Here is a 22537-nt window from a genome sequence, read left to right as displayed (position 1 = left end):
GGGGGGGGGGTTAGCAAGAGTGCTGTCTAAGCTAAAAATACCCATGAATACATTAACAAATCTTTCTCAGTAGCAAAAATATTTTCCTCTTGTGCACCATACTCCTGCTCTTGCCAGGCCAATCTCATTTCACAGGCAGCAATTGTTCAACTGTCAGAAAAGGCTGCCTGCCAAAGGTTCCACAGGAAGTAAACACCAGCATAGAAGAAATCATGAAGGCTTCATTGATCCTGTGCCAGGAAAAGACAGGACATAAACTGTATCCTAAGCATTCTTATCTCCCCATAAATCTTTTTAAAAGGAGATTTTATTGATTTTTAAAGCTACACAAATAAGCAATCCTAGAAATAAAATTGTGATTATGGGACATACCAACCAATCAACTATCTGTTTTAAAATAATGATGGATGGTAGTCAGTTGGGGTGACACAAAAATATATTGGGAGATATAGAAGGGTTGTTGTTGTTTAGTCGTTTAGTCGTGTCCGACTCTTCGTGACCCCATGGACCATAGCACGCCAGGCATATAGAAGGGAGAAAGTGCATTTTCTTCTGTTCTAGTACTAGAACTTTAGCTTATCCAATGAAGTTGAATGTTGGAATATTCAGACAAAAGCAAGTACTCTATACAGTGTGTAGCAAAATGATGGAATCTGCTCACACAGGATGTAGTAATAACCATCACATTGGACTGTGTTACAAGGGTTTTAGACCAATTCATGCATGATAAAGCTATCAGTAGACACTAGTCCTGGTAGTTGTGTCTTATCTCCAGAATAGGAGAGGTTTTGCCTCTGAATACCAATTACTGGGGAACATAAGTGGGAAAATGCTGTAAGGTAGAAGGACCATGCACCCCATGGCCATTGGATCAGATTCACTTGCTATTTTTAATCAGGACAGAATCCTTGCTAGCATTGTATCTTGGTTTCTATATATGGAACAATTCCCTTCCCTCATGTTGTGAGCCCATCGTCTGCAGACTGAAGTATCTGAAGAAGTGTGCATGCACACGAAAGCTCATACCAAAATATAAACTTAGTTGGTCTTTAAGGTGCTACTGAAGGAATTTTTTTATTTTGCTTCGACTCAGACCAACACGGCTACCTACCTGTTACTGATACAGGCCAAACAGGTTTGCCACTTGAGTGCAAACTATGGCCAAGTATCTCTTTCTCTCTCACAACTACAGATTACTGTACCTGTGAGCCTTTCCCCCTAAGGAAGCCTGACAAATAGTTTTTGGAGAGGCTTCACCATCACATGAGGTAGTAAAATAATAATAATATGATGATGATTTATTTACTATATATGCCGCCAGTCTGATTGAGTTGCCCAAGCCATTCTGTGTGGCTTCCAGACATGAAAACACAAGAAGACATCAAACATTAAAAGGCTTCCCTAAACAGGGCTGCCTTCAGATGTCTTCTAAAAGTCAGATAGTTGTTTATTTCCTCGACATCTGATAGGAGGGTGTTCCACAGGGTGGGCATGACTACTGAGAAGACCTGGTTGCCTGTAATATTACCTCTCGCAGTGAGGGAACTGGCAGAAGGCCCTTGGAGTTAGACCTCAGTGTCTGGCTGAGTGATGGGGATGGAGACGCTCAGGTATGCAGGTCCAAATCCATTTAGGGCTTTAAAGATCAACACCAACACTTTGAATTGTATTTGGAAACATACTGGAAGCCAACGTAGATCCTTTAGGACTGGTGTTATATGGTCCCAGCAGCTGCTCCCAGTCACCAGTCTGGCAGCTGTATTCTGGATTAATTGTAGTTTCCAAGTAACCTTAAAAGATAGCCCCAGATTGCAGTAGTGCATTGCAGTAGTCCAAGCGGGAGATAACCAGAGCATGTACCACTCTGGTGAGACAGTGCGCAGGCAGGTAGGGTCTCAGCCAGTGTACCAGATGGAGCTGGTAGACAGCTGCCCTGGACACAGAATTTACCTGTGCCTCCATGGACATCTGTGAGTTCAAAATGACCCTCAGGCTGCATACGTGGTCCTTTAGGGGCACAGTTACCCCATTTAGGATCAGGGAGTCCCCCCCACCCGTCTGTCCCCTGCTCCCGAGAAAGAGTACCACAGTACCTCAAGGACCACCTCTCCCCATATGAACCGACCTGGATCCTGAGATCCTCATTGGAGGCCTTTCTTCATGTGCCCCCTCCATGAGAGGGCCAGAGGGTGGCAACATGAGAAAGGCCTTTTTGCAGTGGCTTTCCTCTTGTGGAATGCTGCTCTCCTCAGGCTCACCTGGCGCTTTCATTACTTATTATCGTGGACGACTCTGGGGTCGTCTATAGGCCGAGGGAGCTGGCGTTTGTCTGCAGACAGCTTCTGGGTCATGTGGCCAACAGGACTAAGCTGCTTCTGGCGAAACCAGAGCAGCGCACGGAAACGATGTTTACCTTTCCGCCGGAGCGGTACCTATTTATCCACTTGCACTTGATGTGCTTTAGAACTGCTAGGTTGGCAGGAGCTGGGACCGAGCAACGGGAGCTCACCCCGTTGCGGGGATTCGAACCGCCCACCTTCTGATCGGCAAGCCCTAGGCTTGCCACCCTCGTCCCTCATATTACATATCTTAGGCTCCAGGAAAAATATTCCACTTTTCCCAGGCCTTTGACTAATGAAGCCATCTGTGACCTTTTAATCTGTGGGTGTTGGTGGAGGTAATTGTGTTTGGTTATTATGGAATGTATTTTTTTTGTTTTTTATTGAATTTTTATTCCATTTTCTTATTCAATTATTACATACATCACGTATCCATAACATTCTCCCCACCCCTCCTGGGCTTCCCCCAACCCCTCCCTCCCCTCCCCTCCTGGGCTTCCCCCAACCCTATTTCACACTGATGTTGCTAAAAAATACACTGTATTATTTCTTCATCTTCTACATATTTTTGTTAATAATGATGTGTTTATTTAAATCATGTCATCAAGTCTATAGTCTTCCTTTGTTTCTGCAACTATACTATGCATCGTTCCTATTCTTTTTCAAATATTTTTGTGTTTTTCTATTGTGATGAAGGGTGGTATAGAAATTTAATAAAGAAGCAAACAATTAATAAGGGAAACCTGGGCATAAATATGACATCTGAAGGCAGCCTTGCCTTCACGGAAGTTTTAACGTTTGATGTTGTCTTGTTGGAAGCTGCCCAGAGGGGCTGCTGGGGTCACCCCGTCAGATGGGCGACTTTGAAGGCCCCGCCCCCAGGCTGCTGCGCTAGGCAGATGGTTTTAAGCACCGCGAAAGCGCAGCCAGTCGCTCTATTTCCTCGGGGTTCGTTTGTTTCTGCTTGCCAGGGAAAGGGCACCGGGCGGGACGTTTCCTTCTAGGCCGTCCGTGTGGGCACTGCAGGGACGCGCTCCCTCGCGCACTCCTCGTGACCCGCGACCTGAGGGAAGAGCTCTCCTGCCAGGCTTCAGCGGCCGCGGGAGGCGGCGGGGAATGGGCGCATGCGCATACGCGTTACGTGTCGGTGCGGAATACCGCGGCATTTACGTACTTATTATTTTACTAACGTCATATACTGGCGTGATGTCAAAACCGAAAAGAGGAGAGGATTTTTTTTAAAAAAATTAAAACCCAAACCCTGGACGATCCACTGAAAACTACGCTTCCCAGGGAGCAACGGGCCCTTCCCTGATTCTTCTCCCCGCCCCCCGGATGGGGCTTGGGCCTAGAATTATACGTATATCTCTCGATGTGTGGGAGTGTTTACGTCTGTGAGGGGAGGAGAGCGACGGTTGGGGAGCGCTGACGCGACGCGGGGGGCGGGGCTGGCGCCGACGCAGGCCTTGCTTGCCGCCGCTTGGTTGGCCGGTTCCGCGGAGGTGGGCTGGTCCGTCGCTGGGTTTTTGCTAGGCGCCGGGCGCGCTACAGCGGCGGCTACCTGAGGCCCGGCGTCGCCTGCCGTGGGTCCCTACCTACCTGTCCGTTTGTTTCTCTTTCATGCGGGGGCCTTTCCTGGGCGAAGATGAACTGAGGGCAGCGGGGCTCGGCGAGTGACGGGCGGGCCGGGCGCCTGCCTGCCTGCCTGCCTGCCTGCCTGGAGGGTGGTCGCTCGGTCGCTCGCTCTGCGGCGGGGACGGTCCGTTGCCGCTCCGCCCCCCGCCCCCCGCCCCCGCCATGAACTACCAGCACCTCCAGCAGCAGCAGCAGCAACTGGCCAACTCGGCGGCCATCCGGGCGGAGATCCAGCGCTTCGAGTCGGTGCACCCCAACATCTACTCCATCTACGAGCTTCTGGAACGGGTGGAGGAGCCGGCGCTGCAGGGCCAGATCCGGGAGCACGTCATCGCCATCGAAGGTGGGTGACGCGGCTGAAGTTGCAGCAGCTGCTGCTGCTGATGTAGATCTTTCTCCCCCCCCCCTCCTGTCTGCCCTGATTCGGAAGCGAGCCCTTCTGCGCTCCCCGGAGTGTTAGCCTCACCCCCAAAGAAAGGTCGTCGCTGTGCCTCTCCCTCTGCTTTTGACTCTGATTGCAATCCTGCGCACACCGGTAGTTACTTGCGGAGCAAGCTCCGTTGAGTGTAGCGAAACTTGTTTCTGAGTGATGGGTCGCGAGAGCCTCTCCCTTGCTTTTATGGTAATACAAGTACAACAAAAACGTATAGCACTCAAGTTGTCGTGATTCTTGCAATAACTGTGTAAGGTATGTCGGTGCCCTCACCGTCCCGAGACAGATAGGGGGGTTGGCCCTAAGGTGAAGAAAGATGAGAGAAGCCAGGGCTTCCTTATTTCAGTTGTCAGTTCTCAGGCACTGAACTGCAGTGAGGAGTCAGGTGCTTCCCAGTAAGAGATTGGAAAAGCTCTTTTATTGGCTTTTTAATAGAATGCTGTGTGGTCTGCATAATGCTGATCTGAAAAGCTAGACTGATTCCCTAACTGTTCTATCACATTTGTTTGACGGACCTGTAAAATATTGCGAAGAAATACTTAACAGAACATTTTTTTAAAAAAGTTTTCAGGGCAGGGTCTCAAGGAAGGAGCACCTTGGAAATAAATAAATAGTGCTTCCTTAGAAATGCAGCTGCTTCTTGGAAGTGCAAAGTACACATGTGGTGTTTTGATGTTGCATAGCAGACATGAGCCTGCCCACTACAGCCTCTTGAGGCAGGCGGTTGCTTGCCTGTCTTACTGTGCAGCCTAGTTAGCAAGTCCCTAGAGAATTAGTATTGCTCTGCAAAGCTGATGTCTTTGGTCCTGGTTAGGTTGCAAAAAGACCAGCTGGAAAGGAGTTACTGGACTATATAAAGGAGCCTTATAGTTTGAGGAGTATTTGAAAGTGTGACTGTTCCAATGCCTTTTTGGGTTGTTTGTATTTCTAGTATACCATTTTAGCATATGAGCATAATATAAATAAATAATATTTAGTTGTTGCTTTTTAAATGAGCAGGAATGCAAGATATCTCTAACATTAACATGTTTTTTGTTGCTCTCTCTCCTACTATAAAGGAGAAGAGGGCAGAGGCTTCGAAGACTTACTTGCATAGCCATATTGCAGAAGCTTAATCTAATCCTCTAGCCTTTAGACTGAGCAGGTGATATCTACTTGCTGTCTCATGAGCAAGTAGTTCAATTAAGCCAAATATTATTAGAATCATTAAGCTTCCTCTTGTTGGCTGATATGTCAGTGCATTATTGTTAAGGAGTGGTTTATATTCTGTATGGTATTTGTCCTGATTTGTATGGTATGTGGATTGGATTGAAGTAAATTGTAATGCATTTTAGTTATCTAAACTAATTTCCTTTTTACCACTTCCACCGTCCCGTCACATGATCTCTTGCTTTTATCTGACCATTTCCTCCCTTGAGGGTTATCGGATAAAGTTTATTTGCATAGTCTCACTGTTCAGGTATAACAGAAAACACCCCTGAAGTTCAACTAGTGTGTATTATTACTTATATTTAGAAGTTGGTAAGTTTAGTGCTTGCTGACTGTAATGTTCCACCTGTTCCTTTGGATCAGGGTTCCTTCTCAAATCTTTGCGTAGCTGCATATGTTTGTGTGTTTTAGTATGATTTTCATGCATCAGTTGGGAATGCAGCAGTACAACCACTTCACCATCTTTCTATCACAGTGCCTACTCACAAACACAAATATGTACAACTTTGAACTTTCATATTATTAAGTCTGCCATTTTTACATTTGCCATCTATATCTATATCTATCTATCTATCATCTATCTATCTATCTATCTATCTATAAATAAATAAATGTAAACTGGCCATGTGGGTGTGTCTCCACTTTTCTCCGAAATTTGGACACAACGTCCCAAGCGAATATGTGAGTGACCATATACCTATGGCAGATGTCACACCTATGGCAGGTAAAGCAGGTAAAACCCACTGTTCCCGAACACAAAACTCAGACAGCCAGGGATGCTGGGAGCACAGGAGAGGTTGCAAATCAGTGCCCTCTAGCAATGGCTACACTGGTACTGCAACTAGGAAAGCTTCCCTCTCCACAGCATCTCGCCTCGGCTTTGCAGACTTGGCCGAGGGGGCGGGATAGGTCATGGGTCGGGACAGGGTGGGGGCAGTCACAGGGATGAGCCACAGCAACGCGTGGCTGGGCCAGATAGTGTGATATAAGAATATATGGTAGGTTGTAATCTTTCTGATGTGAAAAATGTAGTACTTTATCTTTTTGCTTTGCTTAGTGCTTCAAACGTGTTCCTGAATTTGCAAGAAAGAATATGGTTGTTTTTTGTTTCTTTGGGGATAAATATGTAGTAATTTTATGGAGGCATGTTATAGTAATTGCTGTTGAACTGAAGGGAGCTGTAGGGTCAGGGTGTTCATCCATTTGTAAATGTGTCACTGATGTAAACTGTGTATTAATTCATGTGTTTCGAAAATATAAGTAGAAATGTCACTGAATGGGGAAAAAATGTGACTAGACACTGTTGTGGCACCCATAACATAGGTTCCAGAAGCCATGTGGCAAACAGTTTTTCTGTCCTAGTTTCCAGTACTGCTCTGATGTGATGGAAGAATGGGACAGATTCACAAGGCACTGGGGCAGCAAAAATACAGTCTAAAGCACATATGGCCCCTGTGCTACAGACCAGACAGAGTTGGAGAGGAGCTGTTTCCATTTTGCTATCTCTGAGATTGCTGTCAGGCATGTAATTTTTTAAAAGTAAAACAAAACTGCATTATTAAAATAGGAATCAACATTGAATAGTTCAAGATGAGCATTTCAGGAAAAGGAAAGCACCACCATGTGCTTTGAAAATGATTGCAAATTCAGATACAAAAGTAAATAAATCTCTCTGCGCTCGGCCATGGGGCATGCCGGGAACGCAAGTAAACAAACTCGCTCTCCCGTCGTGCCCCACAGCTGAGCACAGAGAGGGAGGGAAGGCCGCAGCCTCGCTGCTCCTCTCACGGGCTCCTCCGTTGCTGCCCATGGAGGCCGGCCCCCTGAGGTCGAGGAGCTCAGGACGGGCAGAGGCCAGGGAAGGTGAGGCACGCTCGGCCCGGGCTGCTCCCGCTGCTGCCTCCTTCCTACGCCAGAACAACGGAGGCTGGTGACGAAGGTGGCTCCGGGGGCGCGCATGGCTGTCGCGGGGCCGAAGCCGGGGCGGCGGCGGGAGGGGGCGGGGATCCTCTAGGTGCCCATGGAGGCCAGCGCTGGGAGCGGCCCGCTAGAACAGCCTCCGGCGCCGCATGACAGTGTCCTGGACGCGCGACCGAGATATTGTCTCTGCGTCCAATCCCTGTGTCCCTGGGGCACATGCGCATTAGCACAGAAAATGGGACACACGGAATCTGGACGCAGAGACACAGGGACTTTATTATATAGGATTCACACAAATACAGTGTTACCTCTGGATGCGAACGGGATCCATTTTGGAGCCCCGTTCTCATCCAGAGCAGCCGTGTAAGTGCTTCTGTGCATGCGCGGGTCCCGATTCGGCGCTTCTACACATGCCCGAACCGCCGAACCCGGAAGTAACCCATTCTGTTACTTCTGGGTTCGGCACATTCATAACCTGTGTTGTATGCAACCCGCAGCATTCGTATCCAGAGGTATGACTAGATTGGTATATTAATGTGCAGCACTGACTGTTAATAGGCCTTGTGACAGAAAACTGCAACAGCTGAGCAGCTCACTAGTGGCTAAAGCCTTTGAGATTACTCCAGAATAGACAAACAGAACAAATAAATGCAGATGCTCCATAAGGCGCACTGGACCATAAGGCACACCTAGATTTTTAGAGGAAAACAAGGGGGTGGAAATATTCTGAACGAAACAGTGGATGTATTATTTTTTGTGGTTCATGCTGTGGGGTGCAGTGAGGCGGCAGCGGCTAGGGGGAGGAGGGCGAGGATGGCGAGGCGGCAGGGGCGAAGGCGAGGCGAGGGGCGGTGAGGAGGAGGAGGAGGGCGCGGAGGGGCGGAGACCGGGCTGGTAGCAGTGCTGACGCTGGTCCCGAGCAGGAGAGGTGGGGGCAGCAGCAGCAGCACTATTTTGGCTGCTCGGCCGTCTGCTTGCTTCTGTCAGCTTCTGTTGCTCCCTGCCTCTGACACCTCTCTCAACCCCGGCTCCGGTCTCTTTTACTAGTGGAGCACGCCCGGGGGGGGGGGGGGGGGGAGCTTTCGCACCATAAGACGCACAGAGATTTCCCCCATGCTTAAATGTTGTTAGGGTAGAAGAAGTAATGTTTGAATGTATGGATATTTTTGGGAATTTTTAGGCTAAGGGACAAAATAGAAGATAGATGGTTGGGAAATGAATTATAGGTTAGGAATAATTGATGATTATAGGTGAGGGATAATGAAGAGGAAAATGTTAATTAAGTAGAGGGAGATGAAAATGTATAAGTGTTGGAAAATGATTTAAGATATAATATGAAAATTGCTAAAGATGGATTAAAAATGGACCCAGTATAGGACAGCTGAGTGGGAGGAGGCAGGCAGACTCCAGAGGCCCCGCGGCCCAGTCCGCCCCGGTCCGCCCCATGAGTGGCTCACTCTGCCTCCGCGCTGTGAGGAGCTGCGACTGTCAGAGCCGCCTGAGTGATTGTGCTTGGGGAATGGAGGGTCTGGGTAGCCAGGTGGCGGCTGAGGGAACCGGGTGTCAGGGACAATGTCCGCAGTGGGGGCTGCTGGCACGGAATTGAATATGGATGGCAGCATGTATTTATTTATATATTGAATTGCAGCATTCCGTGTATAAGACAACCCCCAATTTTAAACTTTAAAATTTTTGGGGGGAAATATTGTCTTATACATGGAAAAGTACAGTAAAGCAACTCATCTATACAGTATGTAAAGTGCAAAACTTAAATAAAAGTGATTCTTTAAACTTAAGCAGTTGGCTTTTTGCAAGTGTAAAGAAAAGTGTTTTACGGTCTCAACCTGAATTCAACTAATGGAGCTACATGGTATCTGAAGAAGTGGGCATGCACACGAAAGTTCATACCAATAACAAACTTAGTTGGTCTCTAAGGTGCTATTGGACGGATTTTTTTAAATTTTGTTTCAACTAATGGAGCTACAGTATTTTTAAATTTAGCACAACCTTATTTGTTATCTGTGTGTCAGTAATATAGAACTTGGTATTACCGTATGTCACAGTAGCATCAGTGAATAAAAATCTATTTGAAGTTGTAGCAGAGTACAATTGGTTATCTAGAGTTAAAATCATGGCTTCAGATATGTATATCTTCTCTTTTTCGCCAGATTATTACAATGCTTGGACAAATGTACAGCACTTCTGTCATCTAGTAGTATAGCAGATGCACTGTTTAAAATGCACCTTTTACCTCAAGGTCAAAGAACTAGTCCCCAAACCCTTCACATTTTTTTTAAAAAAAGGCATAACTGAAATACGTCTAACCATATGATTCATCAATATCTATTGAACAGCAGGAACATTTTAAGAATGTGGTAGTCTCACTTCACAGCAACCAAAGAGACACAACCCAAGAATGTGTGGTGTGTGTACAGCAATGCTGATGTGATGGAAGAATGGGAAAACTTCGAGAGGCTTTGGGGAAGGTTCTTAAAGTGCATGGAGGAAATTTTCTGTCCCTCCCCACATGCTTCAGCCACATTTATGCCCGAAAAGCCTTTCCAGAGTATAAGGGGGCCCTTCCTGAACAATGTGTGGTGGGGCAAAAGGGGATGGGAACTGCACAAAATCACACAGAGTTTGGGGGTGATTTCCCCCTCCCACAGTAGCCCCTGCAAACCAACCCACTTTGTCAGGAGGACCTCCCAGCCCTCAAAAGGCACAGATGACGGCAGATGGGAAACATTCTTTCCATGAACTTCCTGAAAGTAGATTATTCTGTAGAATTCTATCAGTGATATTTTATCTGCACAATCAGAATGAATTTCAGGAACCAAAATGGTTTTACTGTGCAGTCTGAGCAGGAGCCGTGAACACTGTTATAGTTAATTGTTGTCACTTGTGTTCACTTTACCGCCCTGCTCACAGTTGTGAAGAAGATTCTTACGTTATGAATGGTCTATGTCACCATTAATAAGAATAGGCCAATATATATGTGGGCTGTCCCTGGATAAAGTTTACCTTTCTTCTTTCAGTTCTCATAGTTCTTAACCTAGCTCAAGGTTGTCATCTGAACTAGCCAGATGTTTAACTGATAATTCTTAATTCAACACCACAAACATAAATGGGGTCAGCCCCTGCAGTAGTGGCCAAAATAGTCATTTGAATAATTAATATTTACAAATTCGGGCATATGTGTGTATGTGTGAGTAAAATATGGTGCTAGAATTTGAACTTGCATGTTTGCGGGAGGAGGCAAAGTGGGACCTGGAAGGCAGCAGTCAGCAATCTCACGGGGGGGCGGGGGGGACACAAAGCAGTAAAGGGAAGGGATCTGCCAACAATCTCACTTGCGTGCTGGGTGGGGAGGCACCAAGACTTCTCAAAGTGCTCACTATCTACCAATCCCCAGGCACAAAATGCACCTGGCATGCAGCTAATTTTGAACCCTGCATCAGAGTACCTTCCAGTTCATTTACTCCACATTCTCTTGGCTTTTAAAAGTGCTGCCCTCTCTATATAGGGTCAGAACGACTGGAAGGGGCAGTATTTTATTTGATAAAACAAATTTATTTTAAAAACTTTCTTCTTGGTTAGATGGCAAGAATTGATTTCTGAGAAGAATTGGTAGACGGGTGGGGGGGTCTGTGTAATCACACTAAAATCAGAAAGGAATTTTGCGCAATATATGCTAGCACTATCTAAATGGCAAAATAAGTACAAAAAATAATATTCTTGTGGCATCTTAACTGACAGGCTGCAGTTTATTCAGTAGAAACTACATTTTCAATAGTCAACTGAGTAAATCTTGAGTTCACCTAGGATTATCTAAAAATATGCACACTTTAAAAGAAAAAATCTGACTTGGGAGCAAGCATGGCTAGAAGTGCATGTAAGCATTATGCCTTGGTTGTCCTTGACAAAAGTGTGCTGAGTTCAGAAACAATGATTGCAGAAATTCTAGCTGCTTGTTTTCCTCCTGGCCTACATGCATTACTGCCTACATGCAGTAATGATATCCTCCTGGCTTAGAAAATCTTCATGATAAACTTTATGTAGCTCAACATAATTATGTATAAAAATAAAGCAAATGGTTCGACTTCATATATTTTGTGTGTCTTGTACAAATTTAGACTTCCAGCATTCAAGAAGTGAGAAACTATATTCTTAGCCCCACGGGTAATCAGGTGTCATGGTGCAATTGCCTGCTCTCTCCGCTGCTGCTGCTGCTGCTGCTGCTGCTGCTGCTGCTACATCTCCTTCTCCTCATGTTGGTTTTCACAGGGGTTGGTGTTGCAGGGTAGGGGGTGTATGTATGACAGACATTCATCTAGAATATCAAGTGAGTGTACATGATATGGTGGACATTGCTTTGTAACGGTTAGAGTATTGCGATGGTGATTGCCTGTCTCTCTTTTTTGCAGCCAAGGAAAAATAGTCTGTCTTGATATCTGAATCTATTGCCTCACACCAGTACACTCTGGAATAATTTTCTTAAACTTAGCACTCAGGTGTGCTGTGAATATTATTTTGCATTCAACGTGAATGTTAACTATGGTAACAACTGTGTTTTGTATTTAATACAATTGGCCTTTTAACAATTTGAGATTGGTTATTTCTCTAATACATAACAACAATTTATTAATAATAATTTATATGCCTCTAATTTACATGCTGTATATGGAGTATTTTCTTTTGGAAATTCCACAGTAATAAAACAAATAGTTACAATAATACAAAAATAAACATCGCTATTAGATTTCATTAATTACATTCCATTTATGATTGACCCGCCTAATCCTATATAATAAAGTGCAAGTGTCTCTGCGTCCAATATTCCCTGTGTCCCTGGGTTTGCGCTACTGCGCATGTGCCCCACAGACACAGGGACTGGACGCACAGAGCCCAATCCCCGCACACTCCCTATCCTCGCGCACTCACTCGCACCCTCGAGCGGGGGGGGGGGATGCGGTTCTCTCTCCCTCAACGGCTTCCCCTCCAAACCGCCGTTCCGTGCCTCGCCTCCCGACTAACGGCGCGAGGGGAAGAGGGAAAGGGACTGCGAGGGATTGTGACACGAACACGCGATGGAGCCACCGTTCCCCATCCCCACCCTACCGCCACCGCCATTCCCCATCCCCACCCTACGGCTTTGGAACAGCCTCCCCGCCAAGGTTAGGTTGGTGCTGACTCTCTCCATCTTTTGGCACCAGCTAAAGACTTTCCTCTTCTTCCAGGCATTTGATGTAAGGGCTTTTCAGTGGCAGATATGAGAGAGATTTGCAGTTGTATCTTCTAATTATGTTTTTTTTGTAATAATGTATTTTACTATTGCTGTCCACTCTGATAAAATGTATGATTAAGGTACAGAGAGGGATTTAAAAAAAAAACTTTTTAACAATCCTTAAGTGTTTCAAGCTGCCCCCTGGCATCTGATGGAAAGGAAGGATACAGTTATTTGTTATTTCTTCATGGCTTCTTTTTTCCTCTAAAGGTATTGATTAAGGTTGCAAGTGAAGTATGATGATGTTGCTGTGAATGGTCCTGTGCCTATTTTGCATATATTTAAGGGTAACTGAATTGTTGTTGTTACAGACTTTACCTTTTGCATTTCATTGCCATTTAATCCTGATGTTTATACATTTTTCTCTACACCATCCTGTGTGTGTATACATATGTAAACATATTCGTAAACCTACCAACTGAGGTTAACGGTTCATATAGCTAATGAAGTAGTGGACTAGCCCAAGAGAGCTTATGGCATAATAAATTGGTTAGTCTTCAAGGTACCACAAGTCAAACCATTGTTTGTTAACATGATATATTATTTTTAATAATAGAGGTTTTTAAAAAGTCATTTGCATCAGTTAAGGGCTGCAATAAACAGGAGGTACCCAAAGCTAACTGGTGCAAAGGCATGGAAATTTTACATGTTCATTTGGGTGCTGGGGGAGCATTTAGAGTACCAGTTAGCTTGTGTCCCCAGTGTTACACATTGCTTGTTCCATTTCACTTATTTTCAGTAGTTGGATTTCCATGTGGATTTTAAAGTGTGGCACAGATGCACGTTTTTGTGTTTAATGCATGTGCATAATTATAAGTGTAAGATCACAGTAAATAATTCATGTCAGTTGGGGTCTTGCTGCTTATAATGAGTTCTCATGGGCAAACCTGGATTGCTTAGCTTCTTTCAGATACATGTAATGCTTCTTATTGGGTAAAACTGACACAATGTCATTAGATGTTAAGAATGAAATGGGAGAGAGTCCATAGAATTTCTAAATTTTCAACTCTTATGGAAGAAGAAGAAGAAGCAGCAGCGGCAGTGTTTGGACTTGATATCCCGCCTTTCACTCCCCTTAAGGAGTCTCAAAGTGGCTCACAATCTCCGTTCCCTTCCTCCCCCACAACAAACACTCTGTGAGGCGAGTGGGGCTGAGAGACTTCAGAGAAGTGTGACTAGCCCAAGGTCACGCAGCAGCTGCATATGGAGGAGCGGAGATGCGAACCCAGTTCCCCAGGTTACAAGTCCACCGCTCTTAACCACTACACCACGCTGGGTCAGGTAACAAACACCAAACATATCAACCTGTTGGTTGCCAACACAGCTAGCAAGCTGATTAGAACCGTAGAGTTGGAAGGGACCCCCGAGGGCAATCTGTTCCAACCCCCTGCAGTGCAAACCAATATAGTAACCCTGAGATAAAGAATCTCATGCTCTACTGACTGAGCTGTCTCAGCTGCCAATATATGTTGGGTTCTCTTGTGCTTCTCTAGTCTGTGTACAAACATGGGAATTCCAGAGAAGTAGCCCTGTTTTTGCTTCTATAAACTCATAGAATCATAGAATCATAGAATCATAGAGTTGGAAGAGACCACAAGGGCCATCCAGTCCAACCCCCTGCCAAGCAGGAAACACCATCAAAGCATTCCTGACAGATGGCTGTCAAGCCTCTGCTTAAAGACCTCCAAAGAAGGAGACTCCACCACACTCCTTGGCAGCAAATTCCACTGCCGAACAGCTCTTACTGTCAGGAAGTTCTTCCTAATGTTTAGGTGGAATTTTCTTTCTTGTAGTTTGAATCCGTTGCTCCGTGTCCGCTTCTCTGGAGCAGCAGAAAACAACCTTTCTCCCTCCTCTATATGACATCCTTTTATATATTTGAACATGGTTATCATACCACCCCTTAACCTTCTCTTCTCCAGGCTAAACATACCCAGCTCCCTAAGCCGTTCCTCATAAGGCATCGTTTCCAGGCCTTTGACCATTTTGGTTGCCCTCTTCTGGACACGTTCCAGCTTATCAGTATCCTTCTTGAACTGTGGTGCCCAGAACTGGACACAGTACTCCAGGTGAGGTCTGACCAGAGCAGAATAAAGTGGTACTACCGTATTACTTCCCTTGATCTAGATGCTATACTCCTATTGATGCAGCCCAGAATTGCATTGGCTTTTTTAGCTGCTGCATCACACTGCTGACTCATGTCAAGTTTGTGGTCTACCAAGACTCCTAGATCCTTTTCACATGTACCGCTCTCAAGCCAGGTGTCTCCCATCCTGTATTTGTGCCTTTCATTTTTTTTGCCCAAGTGTAGTACTTTACATTTCTCCTTGTTAAAATTCATCTTGTTTGCTTTGGCCCAGTTGTCTAATCTGTTAAGGTCATTCTGAAGTGTGATCCTGTCCTCTGGGGTGTTAGCCACCCCTCCCAATTTGGTGTCATCTGCAAACTTGCTCAGGATGCCCTCAAGCCCATCATCCAAGTCATTGATAAAGATGTTGAACAAGACTGGGCCCAAGACAGAACCCTGTGGCACCCCACTAGTCACTACTCTCCAGGATGAGGAGGAGCCATTGATGAGCACCCTTTGGGTTCGGTCAGTAAGCCAGTTACAAATCCACTGAATGGTAGCATTGTCTAGCCCACATTTTACCAGCTTCTTTACAAGAATATCATGGGGCACCTTGTCAAAGGCCTTGCTGAAATCAAGATAGGCTACATCCACAGCGTTCCCTTCATCTACCAGGCTTGTAATTCTGTCAAAAAATGAGATCAGATTAGTCTGACATGACTTATTTTTCAGGAACCCATGCTGACTTTTAGTGATCACAGAGTTTCTTTCTAGGTGCTCACAGACCGTTTGCTTAATGATCTGCTCTAGAATCTTTCCTGGTATTGATGTCAGGCTGACTGGGCGGTAATTGTTTGGGTCCTCTCTTTTCCCCTTTTTGAAAATAGGGACAACATTTGCCCTCCTCCAGTCTGCTGGAACTTCGCCTGTTCTCCAGGAATTTTCAAAGATTATTGCCAGTGGTTCTGAAATCACCTCTGCCAGTTCTTTTAATACTCTTGGATGTAGTTCATCTGGCCCTGGAGACTTCAATACATCTAAACTAGCCAAGTATTCTTGTACTACCTCCTTACTTATTCTGGGCTGTGTTTCCCCTGCTGAATCATCTGCTCCATATTCTTCAGGTCGGGCGTTGTTTTCTTTCTTGGAGAAGACTGAGGCAAAGAAGGCATTGAGGAGTTCTGCCCTTTCTCTGTCCCCTGTTTGCATTTCACCATCTTCTCCTCTGAGTGACCCCACTGTTTCCTTGTTTTTCCTTCTGCTACGGACATACCCATAAAAGCCCTTTTTGTTGCTTTTAACCTCTCTAGCGAGCCTGAGTTCATTCTGTGCTTTAGCTTTTCTGACTTTGTCTCTACACGTGCTGGCTATATGTTTGAATTCCTCTCTGGAGATTTTCCCCCTTTTCCATTTTAAAACACTAGTGGTGTTTTAAAAAGTTAATAGTTCTATTGTCACACAAATCTTATGGGCGAAATTTAGAAGATTGGATAGCTGGAGACAGGATTTAAATGGTTGAATATGTGTTCAGGATCAACTGACATAATACTATTTTGTTATGCTCTGGTTTTAATGAACCAGTATGTTAACACATTAGTTTTCGGAGCCTCCACCCACTGGGCCAAATTAGGCCTAATATGGTTCACAAGACTATTTCCTCAACCATGCTTATTTCTTCAACCTGTCTCACGTTGGGGACAGGGCAGGTGAAGACATGGCTGTAAACACCAAGCTGGAGCATTAACACTTTACTTCCCATTGTTCCTTGACAAGCTATTTGGAAATTCTTTTGTGCAGCTCATCCCTGTCCAAAACGGGGATTACTGTATGTGCTGAAATTGAATTTTTGTCAGGACAAAGTCTATTAAATGTTAGTACAGTTCCAGTTGTAGATACCTTGTGTTGAAAGGGATGTTACTTCCAAATGGATGTTACTTCCAATTGTTTGGCTGAGACTTCCAAGGCAACTAGAACGAAGTTTCCAGTCAGAAAAAAACCTAGTGATTGACAAGTTCTATGCAGATGAAAATATTTTTGTCTAATTGTGCAAATATTCTGCTGCCAACAACTTTTGAGTCCTGAAAATACCTCAGTTAAGTTTAAATAACATATGTTGTAGCTCTGTTATCTCTGAGGTATATTTTGGCCATCTGCTATATCTGGAATTGGACTTGTGTTCTACATGTTGCAGAAATCTGTTCTCCCTAAAAAACATGATAGCTAATAAGGTGACCTAATTCAGAGTTTATCAGCTGTATTACTGTAGATCAGCTATATCATTGCAATATAAAACAACTTGCATATAAGCAATTTTAGATCCAGGTATAAAATAATCTAGCCCAGTGATGTTCCTCTCCTTAGACACTTTATTTTAGGGATTTTTATAATTATTTGTTTTACATGAGCACTTAATACTGATTTCGGGATACATGAATAGCTGGGTTTTCCTGACACATGGACTTGAAGCAAGGGATATTCATTCCATGATGTATAGAAAGTAGTACAGTGGTACCTCGACATCCGAATGGCTCGACTTCCAAAGGTTTCAACTTACGAAGTCGGCAAACCCGGAAGTCTTCGCCGCGTGCGTGTTCTGCGCATGTGCAGAAACGCAAAATTGTGCTTCGCGCATGCGCAAAACAGATGCTTCAACAACCGAAGGATTCAACTTACGAAGAGCGCCGTGGAACGGATCGCCTTCCTAAGTCGAGGTACCACTGTATATGTGTTCTTCTCAGTCATTCTGAATATTATGTCCAATAGTTAACTGAGAGTTAACTTAAAGTGTGTACACACATCCCTTCTTCAACTTTACATTGCTACAGCACAACACGTTGTTTAGCCTGTTTCCCCCAACTTTTATGGAATTGGAATGTCTACGTTATAATCTCTAAAAATTTCAGTCTCTCTCTCTCCCATACTGGCTTCATTTGGATGTCACAATAAACCATTGCTTATTGTGCTGTTCAGTGAATGATGGGATATAAATAAAATGAATGGTTTTGACAGTCTGAAATTTAAAATTTAGTACAGACAAAAAAAGTGTGTTTAAGGCTACAACTCACTTATCTGGGATTAAATGCTGGTAGCTTGATTCTGGGTAAAAATATGTTTATGGAAAGGGGAAAGACTGGTTGCACAAGTAGTAACCTTTCACTCATGCAATCATATGCCATGTGTGTATATATAAAATGAGGGTTGTACACATGTTGTGGTTGTTACACTAGTAGCTAGTTACAGAGATTACATGGTTTAGACATAAAATGAAAGCCAGATGCAAAATCCAATTGTTTCAGTTGAATAAATGGTGCATGGTTTCAAGAACTAGAAATGTATGAGCCTGAAGATAAAAACAAGCCAAGTTTAAGAATAATGCATATACATACAAGTCTGCGTGCAAACACACAAATAGCACATTCCTTTCAGACTTCAAGAAGTGACCTACATTTGCCTTGCTTCTGGCTATCTTGAACACCATCTGATTCTATCAGTGGGTTTTCTTTAAATGGAAAATATCTGAAGAATCTTATCATCCTTTCAACTGAATCAACCAGAATACCTGAATTACACTGCGTATTGAGCACGTTTGTGTACAGAATAGAATTTATTTGTTATATAGAAAAATGGTTTGCAGTTTTTATTTTGTTCATTTTTTGCTGTAAATTAATAGAGTGGCAACCTCTGTTGTTGTTTGGTCGTTTAGTCGTGTCCGACGCTTCGTGACCCCATGGACCAGACAGAGTATGCCAGACACTCCTGTCTTCCACTGCCTCCCGCAGTTTGGTAAGACTTATGTTCATAGCTTCGAGAACACTTAACCCAATCAAAAATCTATGGAGCCAACTAAAGAAGCTTGTTAGTCAGAAGCAACCTAGCAATAAAACCCAATTAATAGAGGCAATATTCAATCTTCGTTTCACATTATTACACCTGCAGAACTAAAAAAATTGGTTCACTCCATGGGAAGGCTAAAGGTTACCCAACTAGGTATTAAGTGACATGGTGATAATTTTTGTATATCTCATTTTTTGTGTTCCACGTTTCTTCTTTATGAATGCTGTTGTAATAAAAAATCCTTCATAAAAGTTATTGCATTACATTCTTTATTAAATTATCTTTCCATTGATATATAATTTTATGGTATTACTCCACAAAAGGTGGGTTTATGAGCCATCATTGCTAAAACCAGATGACACCTGATTGGCTCTCTAAACAGGGGTGTGTGCATATAGAGAAAGAGAATCATACCTCTGAAGAGACTGAAATCTTGGAACACTGCATTTTTACTTTAAAGTCTTAATGCTGCTGATTGAATAACCAAAAGCTGATGAAAATGGATTCTTCTGTAGTAAGAAGCCTATTTTCATGGTTCTGCAGATTGGAAACTCTGGTATGGATTCTTGAACACACAAAAATTACATTGCCTCAAACTATCATTGTTGGGTCCAAAGACAAAAAACCGAAACTTATATTACTTCCAACACCAGGGACCGTATTACTAGTTGCTGAAGAACAGGAGTGGAAGAGGATCATGTCCTGCTTTGGTCACAAAATGCTGGAGTAGATTGCTTAAATATGCAAGTGTATGGTTCAAATTAGTCAAGTACTGTTAATGGCACCTGAAAAAGGCAGGTGTGCACAAAATCTTTCCTGGAAGACTGTTAGTAAAGGATCTAGAGATACAGCTGTGTTGGTCTGCCATAGTCGAAACAAAATTTAAAAATTCCTTCCAGTAGCACCTTAGAGACCAATTGGAAGGAATTTTTTTATTTTGTTAGTAAAGAAGTATAATTCAGCAGCAATCAAAGGCTTCAGACCTGAGCACACTTAACTAGGGAATAAGTACTACTAAATTCAGAATTTATGAGTAAATATATTTAGGATTGTTTTATGTAACACTTTTATTTAAGCTCGTTTCAGACTGCAGCAGACTTAACATTCTGAAGAAATTTGAGTTTTATTTGCTGTGGTAGTTCAGTAGCTTTATTATTAAGATTAAAAGCAGATTGCTAGCTTTTTGGTTTCACAAAACCTGGTTTTGTTTGACTGGTATGGAACTGACAAAACAAACCTTGCCCTTACAAAATAATTTTAATAAATAAATAAATAAAATATAGTCTAGTAGCACCTTAGAGACCAACTGAGTTTGTTCTAGGTATGAGCTTTCGTAATTTCTGCTCTTACAGTAAGTAATTCCTGCCCTCAGTCTCTTGGGCTACTTTATGTATTTGCAAGCTAACTCATTCCGCAGAGAAGTTGTGTTCCATTCCGGAATTTGCCTTTTCTCCCCGTTTCTTGAGACCAAGCTCTTTAGGATATCTGCTGTTTTCTGATACTGGGAGACTATAGTACAGTACTGTATGCTGATTGCAGCCGAGGAGAGGAACGTGTTTGTCTAGGAGTCGGATTACGCTGAGGCATCCAGCGATTGGTGGCAACGGGGAATTATTATTATTTTCAGCATCGTTCTTCCTTTTGGGTGACAGTAGATTGCAAGGATAACACAGGGGCGGCGCTTCATTTAGTATATTAAGCGGACGGACGAGATATAATCGGATTTGCTCTGCAAAAAGGACGCAATATGCGAGTGGGCAATCCTCTGTAAACAATAAAACCGAGGAGGGCGGCTGCTGCTCCTCCCCTCCTCCCTAATCCTCTCCGGCGCTGCTTCCTTGCTCTGCTCCATTCCGAGCGCCCCGGCGGCTTGGCTTTGGGGTGGGGATGGTGCGCGCGCGTGGCAGGGAGGCAGCAGAGCAAGGGAGGCTCCGTGGTGCGGCTGTTTCATAGGCAGGAGCTGTAGACATGGAGCTCTGCCGTTACCTCCACAGGCAGCCGGAGCTGCTGTGCCTCCCGAAGTGACTGGAGGTGGAGGAGAGGCAGGCAGGGACAAAGGACCTGGCCTCGGTTAGTCCCCCGGCGGCGGCGGCGGCGGGACTGGAGATGTACCCCCTGGACAGCAGCGACCCGCCCTCCGCCCCTTCCTCCCCCGGCGCCGTGGAGCGAGGGACCCCCCAGCGGAAAACGGTCTACCGCATCTCGGTGACCCTAGTGAAGAAGGAGCCTCTCGGCTTGGCCGCCTTGCCCCGCCATGGCTTCCTCCCGGAGCAGCAGCAGGAGGAAAGCGCCGTGGCTGCTGCCGGGCACGCTTTCCGCAGCTCGCGGGCCCTCAGCACCGGGCAGCTGGAGTTGGGCCGCCTGAAGGTGACCAGGCGAGCCGGGCTGGGCTTCAGGTGGCCGCCGGCAGAGGGGACTGTCCGTCGCCCCCTGCGGGGCTCGCAGAAGGAAGAGGCCGAGGCCGAGGCGGAGGTTGGCCCCGCGGGGCTCCCGAAACCCTCGCCCACCGAGGAGGCGACCCCCGGCGGCCTGGGCTCCGCGCGGCGGGCGGCGGCGGCTCCGCTGCGCCGGAGCTGCAGTTTCAGGCATTGGAGCGGCGGGGAGGTGCTGCGGCTGCGCGCCTTGGCCCGGACCAAGCGCCACAGCAGCTCCGGCTGCCTCGCTCTGCCTGCCGGCGCGGGAAGGCGCCACCCGCCGACGGGGCCCGAGGCGGGCGGGGGCCAAGAGCTGCAGCCGAGCGAGGGCCCGAAGAGCCCGGGCGGGCAGCTGCAGGTGCTTTCGGAGCGGCTGGGGGCCTGGGAGAGTTGCGCCGGGGGGAGCGTCGCCTCTTCGCAGGAGCACCGCATCCTGCGCTTCTTCAGCGGGGTCTTTCCCCCCTTCGGGAGCCCCCTGGGCAGCGGAGCGAGCGCCACGGCGGGGAGCAGCCGCCTCCAGAGAAGCGCCGGCGTCCGCGCGCAGTCCAGCACCGAGAGCCTCACGGAGCCCCTGAGCAGAGGTGCCTCCTGGGTTGGCAGCCGGCGGGGCGGGAGCTTGGCGTTCGGTTGGGCTGACCCGATCTAATCCTCTCCTTGACGCCCAAAAGGGGTGTCCCTTTTCCCTATAAATCTTCACTAGTTGTTGAACTTGGCTCCTCAGTGTTGGGTCTTTTATATTGGAGAGGAGGAGGAGGAGGAGGAGAGCCTCTTGGTTTCTTTATATAGGTTACTAGGTCAGTGAATCCTCACAGTAGCATGCACACTCTTTGTCTTTGTCAAGTAGTGCTTTTCTTTTCTCTCCCCCACCCTCGCACATTTTTTGGTAGAATCCTGCTCTCCTTGTTAATGTTGTTGTTGTTGTTGTTGTTGTTGATGGTGGTAGTTCAATAAGACACTCCTAAAGGGCGCTGTAGGTTCTTTTAACTTGTTGGAATAATGTTCAATTTTATGCCAGTGTGAGGAATGGTAAGTGTATATGCTCAAACAGTGCAAGGTGCTTTAAAAGCGTATTTTAGACTTCTTATAAATTGTATTGGGATGAACACTTGTTCTCAAAGGCAGGCAGGCTCCTAGTAACACAATGCAATATTAGGACAAAATGGAACTGGTTCCAGGTGATATGCTAAATTAGTGACATTCATAAAACTGCAGAGTTCTTCTGAATGGCTCAGTGAATGTTTGTGAAGTATACAGAGAACACTGGTTCCCATTACACTAGAAGCTACAGCAAAGCTCCTCTTGCTCATCAAATATTTAAGCCAGCAAAGATGAAGGTGACAATCTTTGTTGAGAGTAGTGACCTATTGCAGTGCAGGTGCATAGCCCTAGACATAAGAAGAA

At 45.4% G+C, this 22537-nt stretch overlaps 1 protein-coding gene across 4 annotated transcripts in view; it reads left to right on the top strand.

Annotated features, from left to right (window-relative positions):
• The first annotated feature begins 2729 nt into the window (after positions 1-2729).
• The window catches only part of AGAP1 (ArfGAP with GTPase domain, ankyrin repeat and PH domain 1), a 373158-nt gene continuing 353350 nt past the window's right edge, over positions 2730-22537 (top strand). The window contains exons 1-2 of one of the 4 annotated variants that reach the window (XM_088666067.1): positions 15696-21564; positions 21625-21717. In XM_088666067.1, the coding sequence (XP_088522193.1) occupies positions 20829-21564; positions 21625-21717 (829 nt within the window). In that variant the 5' untranslated portion in view covers positions 15696-20828. Of the gene's footprint in view, positions 4318-15691; positions 21718-22537 lie in introns of those variants that run through there. The other 3 variants (XM_035139168.3, XM_088666036.1, XM_088666000.1) reach the window with 3 other exon arrangements.

This window comes from Zootoca vivipara, chromosome 1 (genome assembly GCF_965207765.1).
Source record: "Zootoca vivipara chromosome 1, rZooViv2.hap1.1, whole genome shotgun sequence".
Lineage (NCBI taxonomy): Eukaryota > Metazoa > Chordata > Lepidosauria > Squamata > Lacertidae > Zootoca > Zootoca vivipara.
Note: the sequence above shows the minus strand (reverse complement) of the source record. Positions and strands in the feature narration are given on the sequence as shown.